General features: G+C 38.8%; 1 protein-coding gene across 3 annotated transcripts in view; it reads right to left on the bottom strand.

Moving 5' to 3' along the window:
- The window catches only part of SLC10A7 (solute carrier family 10 member 7), a 151,209-nt gene that overhangs the window by 46,865 nt on the left and 84,299 nt on the right, over window positions 1–20,045 (bottom strand). For all 3 annotated transcript variants that reach the window (XM_074588848.1, XM_074588849.1, XM_074588850.1), the window contains one exon: window positions 3,322–3,357. In XM_074588848.1, coding sequence (XP_074444949.1) covers window positions 3,322–3,357 — 36 coding nt within the window. The remainder of the gene's footprint in view (window positions 1–3,321; window positions 3,358–20,045) is intronic.

The raw sequence follows: 20,045 nt of genomic DNA, 5'->3' as shown, positions 1-20,045 counted from the left end.
CTGTGCTTCAACACTCCTGCTCACCACATATATGAACTCTAATCAATTATATATAGTTTATGGGACATTGCCCATTTGTAACATCTTTGATGGGAATATAACATATTAACTGTTAATAATAAGGGTTAACATGAAGATGATGATACTGCAGATTAATGCACCTGGAAGCCAGATTCAATAGCTTCTTATTAGGTAAAATGTTAATCAGAGGTATCCGTGGTGAAGACAGCCATTCTTTCAAGTCTAGCTAGGCATCCTCACAAGGGTACAGTTCAGTAATTATGTGCACAGTATTTAAGGTGTCATTAAATCAATCAGAACCTCTTAGAATGCTTTTTTTGAGTAAGCTTTACACCAGAAGTTTCACAGTAGAAATACACTTTTCAGAAATATAACTGACAATCTTATGTTCAACACCATTCATTTAAGATGGTAAATTATTTGCATTAAATGCATTATTTATCATAAGATTCAACGTGTCTTTATCGATGTTGTTTAGACAATTTATATTTACATTACTAGGCAATTACAAACAGAAAAGGCAGTTCAGAACATTATATTCTCTGGTGCACACAGGGCAAAATTTAAACCGTAACTGCTATCGCAGGTTAAGCTCCATAACAAAAACAAGCTAATGGACAACAATGTATTTTATTTCTGGCGGCACTAAGGGTATTTTATGCACTATATACAGAATCAGTAATACAATATAGCATTCAGACTATCGTAGTATGACTCTGTGGAAGAGTTAATGCCCGTGAGTAACAAATTCGGGAATTAAAATTCACTGAAGGCATTGACTTCAAAGGTCCATCAATGGTACTCAGAAGCCCAGCTCAGCTACTATTGACGTAAATAAGAGTTTTACCTTGAAACTTGAAAATTCCACCCTTTATGAACTAAGCACTAAGGCTAAGCTGCATGACTAAACTAATGAATGATCCAGAAAAGATAACCAGGAAACTACTAGTCAGTGCTTGTCACTCCACAGTAACTACACAGTACCACATGAAACGATCAAGCAGCAGGTTGTAAACAAGCCAACAGAAGTGTGTGAACTATGTGCTTGAATCCACTACATGTTGAGCAGGCCAGATGTACCAAGGAAACTCAAAGCAAAATTAGAGAGGTTCACGAGAAAAAAAGGTTTCAGCAGTCCAAACTACAGACTGCCAGGGCACAGGAACAGTGCAGCAGGGCGCACACATCAAGTTCGCTATCCTAAATTCCTGCCACTGGATAAACTGAACCTTCAGAGAAGGTGGAGCTCATCTTGGCAAGATACGCTGCTGGGCTGACCAGAATGACTGCTCTTCATGTGTCAAGTTCTCAGCTTACATATTTATATACCCAAGAGAAGTCCTCAAGTTTTGGGCTTTGTGACCAAAAAAAAAAAAAAAAAAAAAAAAGGAGTTTTTGTAAATCCCCCCCAGCCCCAGACTAGTTTGTTTATCACTCTGATGAAAAAATAATTCACGTGTGTATTTTCCTCAAGAAGAACAGCTCCGAGTCACGTTAGAAACTGCTGACCAATTAACGTGCATTTTACATGCTTCTCCTACAAGTGCCTCCACGACTGGCAGGAAGAGTAGAGGCATAGGCTTTGCCTTCCTGTTTTTGCACACGAAGTTTTACCACCTCTTTTGAGAAGTAACAGTGAAAACTGCTATTTTTAGGACAGAATATCTTGTAATCTGTCCATAAAGTCACCAAAGGAAAAATCTTTATCTTGCTTGAAAAAGTATGCAGATCATTCCTTAACATTTCCGTTTCTACAGAAAATAGCCCTTTTGGCTATGTAGAGCACCAAAACTCAGTGAGGTATAGCGGGGTGAAAGTTGCCAGCGAGCAAAAGTAAAAAAGTAAAAACAGCTGAAGTTTCAGTCACTCAGAAACAAAGGTACAGGTCTCTGGATGAATGCCTATGGAAGAAACATGTTCCATACAAAAGGAAAGGCAACAGGAAAACAGTGAGGCAGACCATCTGGAATCAATGTATTCAGTGCAAGAATAATAAAACACCCATTTTTTTCTTAAAACAGTTTTTTTTTTTTTTTCAACCTACAGTAGGTCTATGGTCCCAGGTATATCAAGAAAGCTTTGATGGTGTGTATTGATACATATGACAAGGTCGAAGTAGTTCTTATGTAAAAACAGCTACATCAGATGAATTACAATTTGTTATAGTAAAATAAAAATACTGTAAAATAAAAATCTTCCCACACAGCTTTACTGATGCAGTTGATAATGTTACAGTTACTCTCACAGTACTATTTATCCCAGTTTAGTATATGCTGCTATATTTGTATACAGTACATATGCTGCTTAAGCATTCCTACTGCAAACAGAGTGCCACTTGCATGCCACTTACAAATTGCTTCAGACTAACTTCACACTTACAAACCCTTTCCAGGATGCTGACTTACACACGATGCAATTGGTAAGATAAACATAAAAGAGAACATATACCTCTCCTGAAATCCTTGAAGTGCTTCAGCCTATTTCCCTGCTCTTCACAAAGCCACAGTCCTCAGTAAATTGCACTATACCATACCATATCGTTTGTGCCAGCAAATCCTCCACAAGCATAAAGACTTCCCAACCGACAAGGGACTTACTAAAGCACCATTACCCATCTGTTAAAGCCTCTTCATTGTGTGCTGACTAACATCCATATCTTTTCAAAACATGACGACAAAACTTGGTCTTTCCTGCTTTCTTCTACTATGAACCGTAAGGAATCGAGGCCCTGACTGAAGACTAACAACTGAAAATGAAATCTTGAACTAACGGGAATGAAGCAGCATCACATTTAGTGGTTTCGCAGGGGCTCCTGTAATTTGTCCTGCTGCTGCTGCTATCTCACTAACCTCTACCACAATAATACCCATGGGCTTAGTTGCCCGAGAGTGAGGGTCTGTGTATCCGAACAGTGCTTTCCCAATTGGCCTGTCATCCATTTTGGAGCATTACAATCTTGCCCAGTTCCTGCATGTGAAAGCTATCCAAGAGATTTCTTGAGTGATCATCTTACTCAGCAAGTGTTTATATTTTAGCCAGCCTAACTAACAGCATATGGTTTTGTGATTCTGCAAGAACAACGGGTTTTGGTCGTCTTAGAGTGAAGTGGAGGTAATATTTATGTTCATTGCGACACACTTTGATGGCCTTCCTGGGAGGCAGCTTATTTCAAATACTGACCAGAAAAATCTTCCTTGCTGTCTAAGTGTTGTTAAATCATCCAAATTTACATCTTTAATACACTGTCTAATAGGTGCAAGATTACCTAGTAAAAAGACATCTTAACATCAAGATACTTACAAAAAGCAGAAGCAGAAGTGGAGTTATAACAATGCCCTGGAAGAAATAATAAAAAAAAAAGGTGTATGTTAGTCAGGGAAGCAAAATACTCTTTACTTCTTTGTACCGTAGTGCATGGAAATACACAAACATCATTCAACATCATAGAAATCAAGTTAGAAGTTGTTCAACTCTGCTCTTTGTTGTGTACGGTCTTTAACTTCTGTACATCGATAATCTTATAAACTATACTCAGCACAAAGTATCTTTTTTACCTCCAGTTTTCCCCATTTTGCACCTAAGCCCCTCTATTCTAACAGATCTGTTATACTGGATAGCTCAATTATTTTACAAAACAAATTAAAGCTCTCCCCTCACCGTGCTGTATCTTAACACCACTAAGCTGCTCCTCCTTAGGGGGGGAGACTTGTGATCAAGTCCCATGCTGCCCAGTCCCAGGTCCACTTCTGAGCAAAAGCCGCATCAACCGTGATGAATTAGGTGTCGTGACTGTGTAATGTAAACTGATATTTCCCCAAGGAAATGAGCTGAGATCTCAAAACTCATTTCACTTGATTAGACTTCGCGTCACACTGGTACAAGGCAAGTCTTTCATCTAATTTAATCACACAGGACCACCTCAGCTTTCCACACGCCCCAGGCAGACACAAGCAAAAAGATTTGTTGTCTTCACTGACAAGGAAAAGGTTTAAAGCTGATGATTGGACAACACAGACCATTTTAAGTTTCATGACAGCAAATCTTAAAATGAGTTGTTTGGGTTGGGAGTTAACATGACACGCATCAGTTTCATAGCAGCAAATAGCAATTCCCCATCACCCTTCCATTCAACTTCAATATTTTATTATTGCTCAATAAAATGATTCTATCATTTAATGCTTGATAATTCACAAAGCTTGCTCAGAACTTCTCTAAGCCAAGACTATTCGTCATCCAGCTATGCCTCAGGAATAACTAGTCTTCCAGTGATTCACAAACTTTATTGTTTAAAGGACAAAAGTCCAAAACTTGCTCACATCCATCTCAAAGGATGCTTATTTTCTGTTTGTTTTTAGCTCCAAGTGAAAAACAACCAAGCATAAAAGCAGTTGTCCCTTGCTTTTCATTTAATGTTGAGTAACACAGCTTTACTTCAATCTTTTGGAAGCTAGTTTTTTATTTGCTTTCTACATCCACAAAAATACTCAGATTCAGACAGCACGTTAGGCACAGAGAGTTCCTTTTGTGTTCTTAAAACAAGACGCAACAAGTAAATGCCACAAACAATAGCAGTCAGGAAGGATCAAGGAGGCAACAATTAAGCTGTGCTACTTGAAGGCTCTGCAGAACTTAAAAACATATTTTGAAATAAGTAATATATGCCATATCTGACTGCCCCACAGCCTAGCTATCCATAATCATTTCTCTTTTTACAAATGTCACAGCTGAGATAGATCATAACAGACTAGACTAGAAAGAGAAGAAGTAGAAGCAATAAGAATTGCTTCAGGGAGTCACTCACTGTTTACAGGGAGGCCTAGACGAAAATGCAGATAGCAGTTATGAAGAAATATAGGTGTTCAAGTGTATCAGCTGTAGAGGAAGAAACAAAAGGTGAGGAAGGGAAGAGGCACTAAGAGCTGAACTGACACTTGCATACAGTAGCATCTACAATGCTTAGAATGGAGAACTGACAATAAGATCTGTATAATGTAGATGCCACACACTCACTTCATCAGAATGACCAAACTCCAGCTTTCATGAACTACTGCTAAGAATACGTGAGCCAGACTTTACCCTTCTTCCCGTTTCCCCATTGACATCTACACTGCACAGCTCAAATTCCCCTAAGCATCATGTAAATTTGGGATGGCAGAACACCACTGCAGCAGGGTTCCACCTTCAGACCTTCACATGAGCAAAGAGGAGCATGGATGGAGCGGGAGGTGATACGCCAAAAGCACCCCATACTCCAAATGAGCATTGAGTGTAGGGAGAAGAGAGCACGCTGCCAGCTGGCGAGTACAGCCAGCTCTCCCCTAAATCTGAAGGAACTCATTGATTCAGCACCATTAGTCATTTCTTACGCGCTTCATGCCTCAGTACATTTCACAGCACTTTTATACATTACAAAAAAAAAAAAATGCACAGGCAAAAAAAACCAACACCAAACTGAAACAACCTTCCCCTTTAGCTTGTTGATAAATAAAGATGGTATCCTTTCTCTTTAAGATGGGACCTGTGACTTGGTATGTACTTGCTTTAGAAGCTTGGTGATATTTAAGACAATAGGCAACAGCCACTGCTAATTCAAAGCATATAATGTCACAAAAGGAAACGTTACCTCTGTGACACTAACACTTCTTCGCAATTCCGTGAGCAGAGAGGAAAAGAATCCTGGTATACATCATAAATAGATTCCTGACTGAGCTTGTTGAAAATCTAGCATTCAAAAGGTCAATTCTAGCAATTCTTTACAAAATTTTGCTATTAAACCTAGTGATCTTAATAATCAGAAGCAAGTTTCCTGTTGCCTCACCACAGAGAGTATTTACGAGGTTGAAGTTTCCTATTTGCAACACATACTTAATTCCCTGGGAAGCTAAACAATTACCTGACAGAACAGACAAGTTCATATTAAAAAATAGATGCTGTTGCTGAATCAGAGTAATTTGATGTTAATGTTTTATTTTTATAAGGAGCGCCAGTTTGAAAAAAAACCACAGGGATTACATTAAAACCAAGGGGTTTTCTTCAGTCAGTAGTGCTGTGGTGACTGTGATGGTTTAAGGGTGCACGCAAGGCAAAATTTGTTAGGGGAGGGACCCTCTGTTACCAGACCAACTGATGGAGTTGGTAAAGAACAAACTTTGGGCACGTAAAGCCCATTTATATGTTACCTGAAAACACTGATGTGCTTTTATGTGCAAGAGCCCTTCTCTTCAGGTTTCTGTTCCAGATTTGAAGAAAGGTTTACATGACTAAAGTATATCTGCCTAACAAAAGGTATTACCTTTCCCTGCACACACTGCCTTGCTTCAACACATTACCTCTTCATTAGAAACGTGCTCCTCGATATGCTTATAAGCTTCATGTGATGCATCTCAATTCATACCCACTAAAGAATAATATGTAGCACACACTGAGTGTAAAGCCTACTGATAGAAAATACAGATGATGATTTAGGTTTTGAAGGCAAAACCAAAATCTGATTCACTCGGAATAAAGAAAAGCTGGAAGAAGAGAGTTAATCTACATGGCCCAGCTCACACACTAGCAGGGGCTTCACAAAGATGAGCACATTCTGACACTGCAGTGTAGCTGCTTTCTAAGACCATGACAGGCTGAAAAGCATAAAGGAAGCTAAAAATGAAAATAAAGACTAACATTTCTAAGTCCATTGGACACTAACACCATCAGAGAGGAAAAAGTAACTAAATTTGACCACACTTTTCCCTGCCTTGCTTTCCAGGCAAGTGCTGTCAAATACATGGTGTATGGAGATAAACAGATTGTAGATTAGCACTTCCAGCAGAAGCTGAGCATCTGCCCTTGAGAATGCAAGGTCATTACACAGTTTTAGCATCTTCAAAGTTCGGGTAGAGTGTTAAGCTTTCCGACTGCTGCCCACAATGGAGTCAGAGTTGTAAAGTGACTGCCGTTTGCTATCAGCAGAAAAACTTTCAAGAAATCCATTTACACCTCTGATGTGAAAGACTGACTGAATATATTTCAATGATTTTAGTGGAAAGGGAAGGAAAAAATCTCAGCCTGACCTGAGATAGTGATACAACATAGGAGTCTGAATAGTCATATCAGATACTTGTAAACACATTTCTTTTTACAGTAAAGATCGTGAAATATGTCTTAATTAAGAGAGTTTAAATACAATTTTGTGTGCGTGAGCATGCACATAAGCATACACTTTAAGAGGAAGGAGGCACTTGGAGATCCATTTAATCGTTATTTGTAATAGATAAGAGGTTTTATGTAGGTTTCATCCAGTATAGCGTTGCTGTAGAGCAGGTATTAAAAGGTGTTTATTCTCAAAGAGCATATGTAGAATCAATACGTGTAATTGGCTGCCAAATCAGACAGCAAAAGGAAGTAACATAATGGATTTGAAACTATGATGGCAAATCATTAAGAAAGAAATTATGCAAATAGTAAGAGGAGGATGGGCACCGATCCAGAGGGACACATGGTAGAAGACGAGTAAGGATTATTGTAATGAGGCATGAAATACATCTGAACTTTCCTTCGTTTCCTTTATCCACAAATTTCCCGTGCAATTTTTCTTCATTCTTACAGGTCATCAGTATGACATGCATGTGGCAATTACTAGTGAAAAAAACTTTAACTAAAGTCATGTCTGATTTGTCTTAAGAAGTACAGCTAGAAAGAAAAAAGACGTTTTTTGCAATCAAGGTTCTGAACAAACATGTATTTTCTGAAATCAATTATCTACTTATGTGCTTAAAGCTACAGATGTTCTCGAATTCTTCACCACAGTAGGACACAAAAGGAGCGTAAGCAGCATTAAGTTATAAACCGAATGAAGGTTAGCACAAAGTTAACTGGGCAGCACTTCCATTACTACTAATAGGGTGAGCTGCAAGAAAAATGGCTATGAACTCTGGATAATTTCATCGGACAGCAAGCACGAATGAGAATGAAAACTCAAATCTTCATCTGTGTACAGCAGTATGTTTTTATTTCCAGTCACCGGCACTTTTTGGCAAAGAAAGAGCAATCAAAAAACACATCTTCCCACTCCCCCACCCCAAAAAAAAAAAAATCTGTCTCATTTTTGTGATTACAACATGAGAAATAGACTGTACTTTGAAATACTTTCTATTTCTTCTTTTGTCTTTTCTTTCCTTGCTTTTGTGCTTGGAAGTATGTTTGGAAAAATTATTTTTTCTTTATTTTGTTTCTGATAAATTTGCAGATAATTTCATAATGTTTTACATTTCAAAGAGAGAACCCTGCTTCTAGAAAAGTACTTCTGTGTCTGAATTAGGTATGTTTGTGAGCTATAGACATCTAGTACTAAAGTACTAACAGAGCACAGATTAACCGGTGTTCCCACAAAATCTGGTACCATCACAAAAGAAAAAAGTCCTGAAGGTCAAAAAGCTTATTGTTCAGTGTTTTCAAGAACATGATAGAGATTGTAAGGACCACGACAGCACTCAAAGCCAACTCAGCCTATTCACACGAAGCAGTACAGACTTCCCCCTACCCTCACCCTTCAGATTGGTCACAGCTCCACAGTTCCAAATGGTGACATGATGCTTCTGTTGCTTATTATTATTATTATGCTTATTATTCGTTGCTTATTAGCTGTCATACCACATTATGCATTCTCTTGAATAAACGGATTCAAAGCATATTCCCATGCCAAACTGTTTGCAGTAATCTTAATTGTAGACATCATAAAAACAACTACTCCTACTGCTGAAACAGGGCTTTCGCACACCTGGATAATCAGCCAAAATCCTCAGGAATGAGTTGCCTTCCATTCTTCCACCTGTCCCCACTTAGTTTCTTTGGAACTATGCAGAACCTCTTGACAGATACCACAGAGTAAGATAAAAACCACTATGCTAAATATACTTATTTGGTTCCCAACCACAAGACCAAAACCCACTAAAAGTCAGGCTGGGATACCCCATGCAAGTCCTTGTGAAACCATCAGTATGCACTGAATAAAGAGGGGTCATAAAAGACTTTCATGAAAAGTAAAAGGGCTGTGTAGGCAACTGTGAATTTTGCATATCTCAATTTTCAAGTACTAAACCATTTGAACACGATTTCAAGTCTGTAACTAAAATTATGTGGAAAACATTTCAGTGCATTAGTATTTGGATCAAGGCTGCAGGATCCTATTTGAGATAACCTCTTCTGGGCTCTTTAAACAGTTTTTAATATTTGTTTAAGCATGGCTATACAAACTCTGCTGTTCATTTGTTCCTACTTAAAGATGACACTGGAGACAACAAATGTTTGTTGAATTAGATTTCCATGATAAAACATAGGTTTTCCCCCTTTCAAACTTCATATCCATGCAAATGACAAATATTTGGTTTTATCTCTTGCAGTCTCAGAGATTAAGTTAGAACTGCACTTTCTGGAGTGCTTGTAATTTCAGTCATTGCCCCGTGATGCAACTTGAACGTCCCTGTGCTGTTCCCTCATGGACATCACAGAAGCTCCTGATGCCAAATAATCACTTGCCTTTTGTTTTCCAGTTTTATTATTTTCAAAATAATCTCAGGTGCAAAACACAGGCCTTTAGAAGTCTCCTACCATACACCCCTTTTCTGTCAGCTACTCCAATGACATTGCTGGTTCTGAGAAGGCTTATACGACTGTAGGGCTTCAAAATAAAACATGTAATTTAGCTCTTTATTGTCCCGTTTTATATCAAATAACTGATCTGAATGCTGGGAAGAACACAGGCTTATGAACTGATGCAGTTTAGGATGCTAAATACACCCACACTATCTAACTAGTAGGAAAATCTGAAAAGATATGAAAAAGAACATGAAGGTAAATTCACACATTCCATTAAATTCATAAACGCTGTACAACACCAAGGCAATAAACTACAATACAAAATTGAAAACAGAATTCCACACGACCCTAATTCAACTATAATTATAAATAAGTACCACAACAATAGCTGCAACTCATCCAATTAGGCCAATATTTGATTTTAATAATGAAACTGTAAAATTAGAAGCGCTATGTCAAAATGGCTTTTGCTGTATCAGAGGGGACAAAATAAATCAGGTTTCATATCGACTATAAGTTTACACAAGATACTTGGTGAACTGCACAAGACATTGTACCACATTCATTTTTTGTGTTAACCAAGTAGTCTCTACTGTGGGAAGGGAAATAAAATTAAAAAAAATACTTAAAAAGCATACTAGTGTCAGATAATAGTAGAAACCAAAAGCACTTCCACTAGTTATTTGTAATTACTAATTGCAGGTGCTCCCCTCACACACATTTTAATTAAGTATTAAATGAAAATGGAATCAAAAGGAATGCAAGTAGCCAGAATTTGGTTCTTCCAACACAACAGACTCCAGAAACTAAGAAATAAAGTGATCTTATCTAGTGGCAGTAATACTACTACACTTCTCACAGGTTGAGTGTAAAGAACAAAATGAAAAAGAGAAAGCATTCTTTTCAGTAAGGCTGAGGGGTGAAGTTCCAGTATCATATTGAGAGTTAAGCCAAAAGTATGAAGACTATTTCACAAAGGTAAAACTCCCTGTAACTCTAGTTTGCCTGGCTTCCCAGCAGAGGGCATCTTCAACACATTAGAAATTTTCTTCTTACACAGCAACAGAATAGTTCAGAACACACTAGTAAGGACCCTGAAGTTTTAAAGCAATTATAAAAGCTACCTAGGGCTTCACAGGTGATACTGGAATAGTATCTGAAATTATGCACAAAATACAAAACAAATCTGAATCAGAGCTGGAAATGAGTCTTTCCATCAAACAACCTGAAACCTCATAACCTATATTAGCAATATTGTAAGAATAACTGAATGAAATTCAGTTAGATGGGAGCTGTCTGGCAGAGCGTGGAATAGCTCTTAAAATATTTGGGGATTGCTACTGGGGAAACTGCTTCTGGCCGTACTTCCCAAGTGCTGTAACCTCCTGCTACTGCAGCAGCTCCGCAGTGCTGTGCGTGACCAAAGGAGATTTTGCTGCGCCTTCACTCATGTATCTGGAACAGGATCAAGCCACTCAAACTTGTATCACCTTCCTGCAACTTTTTGCTGTCTCTCTCTTGTGTAACACGTTCAAGTCAGCTGTCTTATTAATACCTTCAGTGCATTCAATGATCTGGACGAGCCTATAGCTCCAACTGTTTCCCACTTCCTCTCAGTTCCTTTTGCTGATCGTCATTCCTGGCCTCAGGACTTTCTTCCTCTTCTTCACCTCCCGCCTCAATGAGAATCTTTTCAAACTTCCTCATACGCACAACATGTTTCCTAAATCCAGCTCATTAAACCATTGTCTGTTCCTGATCAAATTCATTTCTCATGTGGTGTCAGCAGAGAACAAGATCACTATAATTCTGTATGTCAGCATAGGAACTGAATTTATATAAATGTACACACTGCCATTAGGTGGGCCTTCCCTAGAAAAGGCATAAAAGCGAGCAAGGAATTTCTCAATCATCCAACATCCATGCATTTTTCAGAGTAATCCCCTTATCTTTGCAAAAATCATTTTGACACGATCCCATAATTTCTACAATGCAGGCAGGTTCCCACACCATACAGCATCACTCCAGTGGGACTGAGGAGGAAAGACGCACAGCTCGTAGGATAAGGGTGTCTGCAGGTGTAAGCGTGATCCTTTCTCGATAAAGCTTTTACTGTATAATAAGGATATAAACATACAGTCACATGCTTTGGGGTATATGTTAAGGGCACGTGATGTTAGTGCAGTGTTAAGGATGCACCACAATTTCTCCTTTGTTTTTTATGTAGAAAACAGACAGTAACATATACATTTTAGGAGAAAAGTTATTTTCCCACCTAATTTTTAAGTCTGTTTTCTTGCAGAAGAAAGTTAAAATGGATCTAAATTTCTTCTGTATTTGGATCTATGCCGAGTAACCAGCAAATCCTAATTTTAATTACTAAGAAGACATTACTAGCAAAACGTGCCAGCACCTCTGCCATCACAAAACCATTTGGCAATGTGGAAGGATGGCACGCTAGATGGTGCTGTGGGACCTTCCAGGGAAAAGAACCTCCTTCTAAAACAGAAGTTGTTGTACTGTTAAATTAGCCGTACAGTTGATTCTGTTTTGAAACACATTAAAGAGTACTGAGTCACAACATGAGAAACCAGAACCACAGAAACGGAAGGAATACACTAAGCAAACATTCTGCCTTGACTGACAGTGCTTTTTGGAACAGCCCCTCTGCCGCTGCAATGGCTTCTCATCTCTCTTTCCCAAACAGGAGAAAGCAATTTTTATGCTCTACACCAGTCTTACTTTAACGAGTTCCCTACTTGTAAAACAGAATTGAAACAGTGATACCCGAAGTCAGAGATCCGATACAGCAAGGTCCCTACAAGCCTTTTCTGTCCTTCCTTGTGAGCTGGACCTAAGCACCCAGTATTTTTTTCCACCAAATGTTTAAAAAAATATTTTAACACAATAAGCTTTGAATTAACTAAACGTGAATGAACTTTTCCTGCTGTGATAATCAGTTGTGTGAAAGAAAACACAAGAATATGGGGAAAATTACAGAAAAGAGGAAAAAAGAGAGAAAAGCTGTGACAAATACTACAGAAATGAGTAGTTATCAGCAGTTACCAAAATTGATTCTACTTATTTCTTTCTATAGCTTTCCCTGTAACTGAGAACTATTTAAGTTGAACAGTTTCTGTATAAACACACCACCAATATATGAACCAAAGAACATTTCATTTTGTCAACATCAATGCTATGTTTAAATAAACTCCTATCTCCTCTGTTTTTCTCCAAGCCAAGAACCTCAAACAGCACTACTATAAAACACTGTTCGACCCCTCTTTGACATACAGAAGAAAATAAAAACTTCATATAATGGGTAGGAGTGCCGTGCCAACAAAAACCTATAAGTATTAATTATGAATCGGTAGTAGTAAAACACTTTCTTAGCATTGCAAAGATCTCTTGATGACCTACTATTCGGAAATCCACTTATATCACTAATGTGCTGGCATAAATCTCACACTTACCCAAACTGTGGATTTGGTCTCTGGTATCCATGAAATGAGAAACCATCGCCCCCCAATCAGACCAACAGCGTAGTTTGTCTATAATTATTGTTATAGATAAATCAGACGGCTTACATGGGTTTTGTCAGGAAACTGTCTCATCAGGCAGGGTGCTAACTACACTCTGTAAGGTGAGAATAGCCACCCAAATCCCCGAGGGTATATGATTCTCGGGACCCTTCAGGATCGTTTCCAAGTCTGCTGGACAGTTAAGCTATTAATAATTAGTTTGAGAGGGATCTCACTCATACATTATTTTTTTCCCTTTAGTCTAAGTGCCCTGAATTGTTTTACTAAAACGTTTCACAAAGCTCATTCAATCTGTTTCCACTATTATTCCCAGATATGATTTCCTCTCAGAATTGAATATTTCAAAGGCCAAACCCAACCAAAATGCACACACGCATGTATGTGTGCGCACGCATAGACACAACCCCCCCAAAACCCAGCCCCCAATATGGTAATCTATATTGCTTGTGTTCTGTGCTGCCTGCCTGGCCCCAAGTCATCAATAATGAATAGAAATGTACAGCTACAGCAGTAGCCTGTGTCATGGGCTTGTCAGGGATTTTTGAAAAGGAACAAAAACACAGGTTTGCCATTTGATTGTGTCTTCTTTTGCAAACAGAGAACAGACAAAACAAAGGGGTATTTAAAAAAGGGTAATATGATTAACACGTTTCGTACTAATTGACAGTTTCTTCCACCATACAGAATGGAAAATTATTTGCTTGTAATGCAACCAGTATTCTCCTAGGCCTGGGAATTCAACAATAATGTTGATTCGGAGCACAGGGAGGGGAGGTTGTTTCTATTTTAAGATAATGAATACATACTCAAGAGGAGTCAAATACCATGGTTTAAACAGAGGGAGGAATAAAATGGTTTTGTTTTCCTAGGAAACCAGCGAGTTCAATCTCAAATAAAATTATTCTTGAAGAAGAAACTTAAAGCTTGCAAATATATATATATACATAGTCAATGAAAGCAACAGCATTATTAAAAATATGCAGATCCTAATAAATTAGGTAGACAATGTTTAAAAAAAAAAAAAAAAGGTGGTTCTTGTATCCATTCTTTCTTCTCAGTGTTCCCAAACACACTTCTACAGACATTAGGACTGTAGTCTTAAAGGAGTGATTATCTCACATTTTAGAAACAGACCACACCAGCTGGTATACTACCAATCCACCCCCCGGGGAGGGTAGGTGGCAGACTACAAAATGTCTACAGGACACACACAAACTAAACTGATTGAAAACCTCGTTATAAACCCAAATCTTTCTTGCTTTCTACATCTGTGTAAATTCCAGAATAAGTCCTGCATTAATAAAATTAATTAATAAAAACATCCATAGTAACTTCTGTAGTAGATGAGTAAATATTCTCCACTTTGGAAGATGTAACTGAAGATGCAGACTTACCTTCAAAAAGCCCGGAACTAGATAATTTGTATAAGAAATGAAACTACACAAGCACATACTTTCAACCAGGCATCAAAAGTAAGACATCTCAATTCAAATTATGTTGCCAGGAGATCTTTTCTAGAAGCCAGCAGCAAATAAAAGCACATGGTTTAAAGACAACTGAGGAAAATTTTCACAAAGCAGCAATCAGTAACACAATTTAAACAGCCTACTCTGTGTTCTGACCTAATGTTATCGTGTGATAACTGTTTTTAATGGTTTGAATAGGATATTATAGTATTCATCTGAACTGCATAAATCACTGGACGTTCATGAGTGTGAATAAGGAAAAAGGACCATAAACCACCTTTCTGTGGCAGATAATAAAATAACTGCCTCAAAAATCACAAGTACACACTATAGCACACTAAAGTTAAAAAAAAGCCCAAACCACAGAAATGTGATTCTGTTTAAATTAACTGATAATTAAGATCGTTTGCTTACAAAAGAAACTTTATTCTCTTTAAAGTCACCAAATTATTTTATATCAGAAAAGTTGTTTCTCAATTCTAACTCCAAATATACTTCAGCTTGATTGGACTGATTATTTTCATTTCACTAATTCTATACATTCAGTAAAAACTGCTTCTTTTTTCCTACTGACATGTTTTTTGTGGTTTTGCAAGTGCTCAGCTACCCCTCTTCTAGCTTATTGTCCAAACACAGGGTTGAGAGCATGAAACTTCTGCATTGTTTTGGATATTCCCGTGAAGTAGACAATTCACTTAATACACATTTTAATGTGCTCAATATGCACATTTGCAACAAGAAAATGCAAGGTTTTGTTCATATGTAGCGGAATGGGCCAATACCCCTGTTCTTATCAATGCCATATGAGTCTCGGAATATCTTGTAATTTATTTATTTTTTTAAACCATCTGCTTCAAAGATGTTCATTTTTAAAATGTTATCCACTAGACAGGGTATGCAGGTCTCACATTCAAGACAAAAGAACGGTGAATTTGTTCCATTGCATGCTATTGCTCAAGTCACAGATGACCCACTGGGCCAAGGTCTTGCGTACAGCAGCCCCGTCCCTCAGCACAGCATCCCACATCGCCCACTCCACCTGCTGAAGGAACTGACAACCGCTTTGAAGCACGCAGGAAACTGGTTGAGTCTACAGTGCTGTCACATCAAAAGAGCTCTGTCTGCACTGATTTTTGAGCTGGCAGGTCCGAGGAAAATTCACCTCCCTGGAACTCACCTCCACGCTGCCTGGCTCACATCCGCCACCCGCCCTTGCAAGGGGACAGGAGTGCCACTCAGGAAGGTGCTCGGGCTGCCCAGTGTTGCCCACGTCACCCGAGCACAGCGAGAGGCAGGGTTAGCAGGGTACCAGCAAGAGGTTGGGCACCGCAACAAGCACCGAAGCCCACGTCCACTGCACTGTTTTGTGGAGTACCCTCTACCCTCTGACAAAGATGGGATGTCACAGTTTACCTGGGAACAGGAACATCAATGCACTCTGGGAATACCAGAATAGGTAAGTTGTAGAAAGGTAAAAACCCAGGCAGGTGCAGCCTAAAGAACTAACTGTTTAAAAAAGAAAAAGAAAAAGGGAAAAGAAAGAAAAAGGGGGGGGGGGCACAAACAAAACTTGGCTTTTTACTTCAATTTCCTGTATGGGTTATGCTGCTCAAACTTGCAGTCAGAAGGAGCCTGCTTTTCCCCTGTCTGATAGGAATACTGGTTTTGCATTTAAATCATCTGCCCTGAAATGTGGATCTTTGATTCAGTAACATAACAGAGTGTTTCCAGAGGGGGAAAATTGTTTCTGAAAACAAAACAGTCCTAGTCTAGCAGAGACTGCCTAGGCAGGGAAGGGAGCTGGCATATAAGATTGGAACGAAATGAGGAGAAAATATTTCCCCCACAGCCCCCACAAGAAAGGCTTTTTTTGGTTTGAGCTCCCAAGAGCTCAGATGGCAAGACAGTATTAACTTGGAAGGTGTTTCTTACTTTACAGGCAGTAAAACAAGGGAACCACTAAAAGATGTTACCCAAGATTACTACCTTCCCCTTTTCAGGGCAAGAGTCTTCAGTGTACTCTGTCCTCAGGGACATCCCAGCTCCCCAGGTAGCTCCTTTCTGGCTTGTCCTCAGGCTTTGCCCCAGCTCTTCCCAAAGAACCACTGCAAGGCTGGAAGTTCACAGCACAGGATTAGACCATTTGTGTACTTAAACTTCCAAAGGCCCCAGTCCTCTGTATCCGGAATAATTCTCTTTCTACAAGTAGAATACATCCCTTTTAAAAGTGAAATCCCTTGTAATTACTCAGTTAAGTGACAACGCCACACATTCACAGAACCTCATTAGCTGAAGGGACAAAACATATCCCTGAGGCTCTTAAGTTTTTACTGAGGATTTCTAGGATTTTCTAACCAACAAGAGATTTGTCTGTGTCTATTTTGTGTGCCTAGCACTTTTCATAAAGTGTTTTACCTGGTGGGTGGCAGACAGGACTTCTCCACAGAAGTTGTAGAAAAAGTAAATCACCTGCTATCTTTATCCTGAACATGTGAATTGCTGAGAGTTCGGCAAGATTTAACCCCTCCTAAGATTAACAACTGACCTGATTTTCAAAGTAGTTCTCAGGTGCACAGTTTGCCTCATTGATCTAGCAGAAATGAAGATATGCAACCTAATCATTAGTGTTACACAACACTACAATCTACCAGCTGTAACCATTTTGAAAATTACAAAAAAACCCCAAACCATCATTATTATTATCTGTTAATAACTAATAGTTGCCCATTACAGGGTAGTTTTAATACTCATAACATGGGGGGGTTAAATACAGATTCTGCTCGCGTTCTGCAGACGATACTTTACAAATGAGAAATAAAACAGCTCCTGGCTGCCTAAGTATGAAGGGTATGTTTCATCAGAGAGGTGATCCTGACCCACCAGTTTACTCAGTTGCAGCTTATTATCAGCCTTTTTCCTTCAAATTTCCATGTGAAAAAGACTCTATTTCCTTTTTTTTTCCCCCTGAAGTTTTGCTGCATACTCACACATACACAACACAGTCAAAAAATAACTGCTTTGGTTATTTACAGTTACACATAACTCTTTCTTTTATCTATAAAGCAATTACAGGCAATGCAAATGCACATAATGCAGGTTTGCATAACACCACAGTGGGCAAAGCAAGGCCCTATTATTAAAAGGCAACAAAGCCACCACCCTTCTCATTTCTGGAGCAGACACAAAGGACATCAGCCTAGCTCATACACAGAGCAGAAACAGCCATCCTGTAGGCTAAAAGTAACAATAACTTGGGATGGTTGCTCCCAATATTGGTGCTGTAAATGACCTGCAAGCTAAAGACTTTAAAAGTTGGTGTTTTTTTAACTACACTGTTTTACTGAGAAGGTACATGAACTAATGAGTTCCAGGATCAGTTTGCCCACTAGAGCTTTTCACAAAAAAAAAATAAAAATAAAAACCAGCTGGGTTATTTTTATATATATCTTATGTAAGAGTTTTTTAAATGTAAGTATTATATTTAAATTAACATTTCTGGTTCGCCTACAATCAAAAGCCTCTAACATCACAAATCGTGACAAGGAGGTGGCCTAGCAACCTAGACAGACAGACAGAGGAAGTTCAGTCAGTCAGTAATAAAAAGCTTTGGCTGTCTGGCTTCAGGGAGAAGAAAATTGCTTGGATTATCACTTCAGTACTCTAGTAGGTGATGCACTATTTTATTCTTTCTGATAGCTGCAGTTTAAAAGAACTCAAAACAGGAAAACGTACATGCAAGGGCTGAGCAAAGATGTGGACTGAAGCTTTATTTTGTTTGGTTTCAGATTCACACTTTTGATAGAGCCCAGGGAGCCATCGAGAGAAGAAAGGAAACTGTCCCTGAGCGCCTGACAGTATCAGAAGTGAAAACAGCTGCTTAAGTTGCAAGCTACCTGTAGAGCGGGTCTAGGAGCAAGGGGGTCTGCTGGGGAGCTTAGCCCTTGCAGCGTTAGCAGGTGTCACTGCAGCGTACTTGCCAGCAAAACAAAACATATTTATCAAGTCATGGTCACAACTAAATCTCTTATAATGGTTCACCATGATACAAGAAAGCGCACCGTGAATTCTACTCGCCGGCAACTTTGCAGTGAATTTACCTTGCTGCTCATTACAGACCCAAGCCTGCAGGTGCTGAGCATTTACAGCTCCTCCCAGAGAAAGAAGGCATTCCGCACCTCACAGAAAGGTTTGTTTAAAAAAAAAAAAAAAAAAAAAGAGGCGGTGCCAGAGATGAAGATTGTTTCTCCATCCTTCTTCGCTCTAATTGTATCTAGGCAGTTACAGTGCTAAACTCAATGTTATTGAGAAGCTTTAAATTCTTCTGTCAATACGATTGGCTTTTCTTTCCCTAGTCTTCTCAAGGCTCTTTCCTTTTGGTTCCTCTCTTCGCTTCTCCCCTCCCCCACCCCAAAATCTTTTCCAAAAAGATTAAAAGTATAATTCTCCAAAGAGCTGACTTCCAAGTGTACCTAACATTTAAGCCTATACCCAGCAGGTATAGGCTCTCTGCATTTATTTTTTTTTTTGTCATAGATACGTTCTTTGAAGAACTCCAACCTAATAATGAGACCAAGAAACACCTTCTAACTTTATTACTAGTATAAACATTGAAAAACATTAGCTTGTCTTCAGTCCCTCACAACTACTGACTACTCGCTCAGACCCTGAGCTGCAATGACAATTGGCAAATAAATCTGATTTGGTCATTTATCCAGCAAGCGCAGAGCATAAAGATGAACATTTCCAGATTTGATAAGTAATTGCTATATTAAATACTGTATGTGTAGATTTCTCAGAAGTTGATGGCCCATCCGTAGAATACTTATTACTAGCAGCAATAACCATACTGGATAAGTGACTATTCTCTTCCAAGGGTAATAGCATCTGCTTACATAAAGGGATATTTTTGGCACATTCTCAAGGTCTTCTTTCTCTGCCCTGCTGTCAGAACTCTAATCAGGTATGCACAGCACCTACAGCGCTCCTGCATACTCCAGGTAATTAGCCTTTCCACTAATCAGAGAGCTTCTCTCATCGCTGCAAATGTACAGTACACTGGCTTGTTCCTTAACCCTCAGGTTTCCTTTGCTCATTTCTTAAAGAATTGACTGAACTCTGGTTACCTTGAACTACTCTTACAATGCACACCATTTAGAGCTTTCCAAATAAAATCATTTCTGAGCATTTTGCTGGGAGCTGAATTTAAAGACATGAATTATCGATGTTTCAGCTAAAATGTATCCCTGATCTTTCCCTTTTCTTCTACTAGTTAAGAAAATAAAAGCTCATAATGTGTTTTCTCGTGACCATCTTCACACACCTCTCTGCTTGAAAAATTGATCACCTTAGATAAAAACTAATCGACGCCTGTGATTTATTAAGACAAGAAACTCATGTTTAAAGGGAAAAAGGCTGCAGTAAGTGTCTATGCTCTGAC

This window comes from Larus michahellis, chromosome 5 (assembly GCF_964199755.1).
Source record: "Larus michahellis chromosome 5, bLarMic1.1, whole genome shotgun sequence".
NCBI classification, from domain to species: Eukaryota; Metazoa; Chordata; class Aves; order Charadriiformes; family Laridae; genus Larus; species Larus michahellis.
The sequence above is the reverse complement of the archived record's forward strand: the minus strand, read 5'-3'. Positions and strand labels throughout refer to the sequence as shown.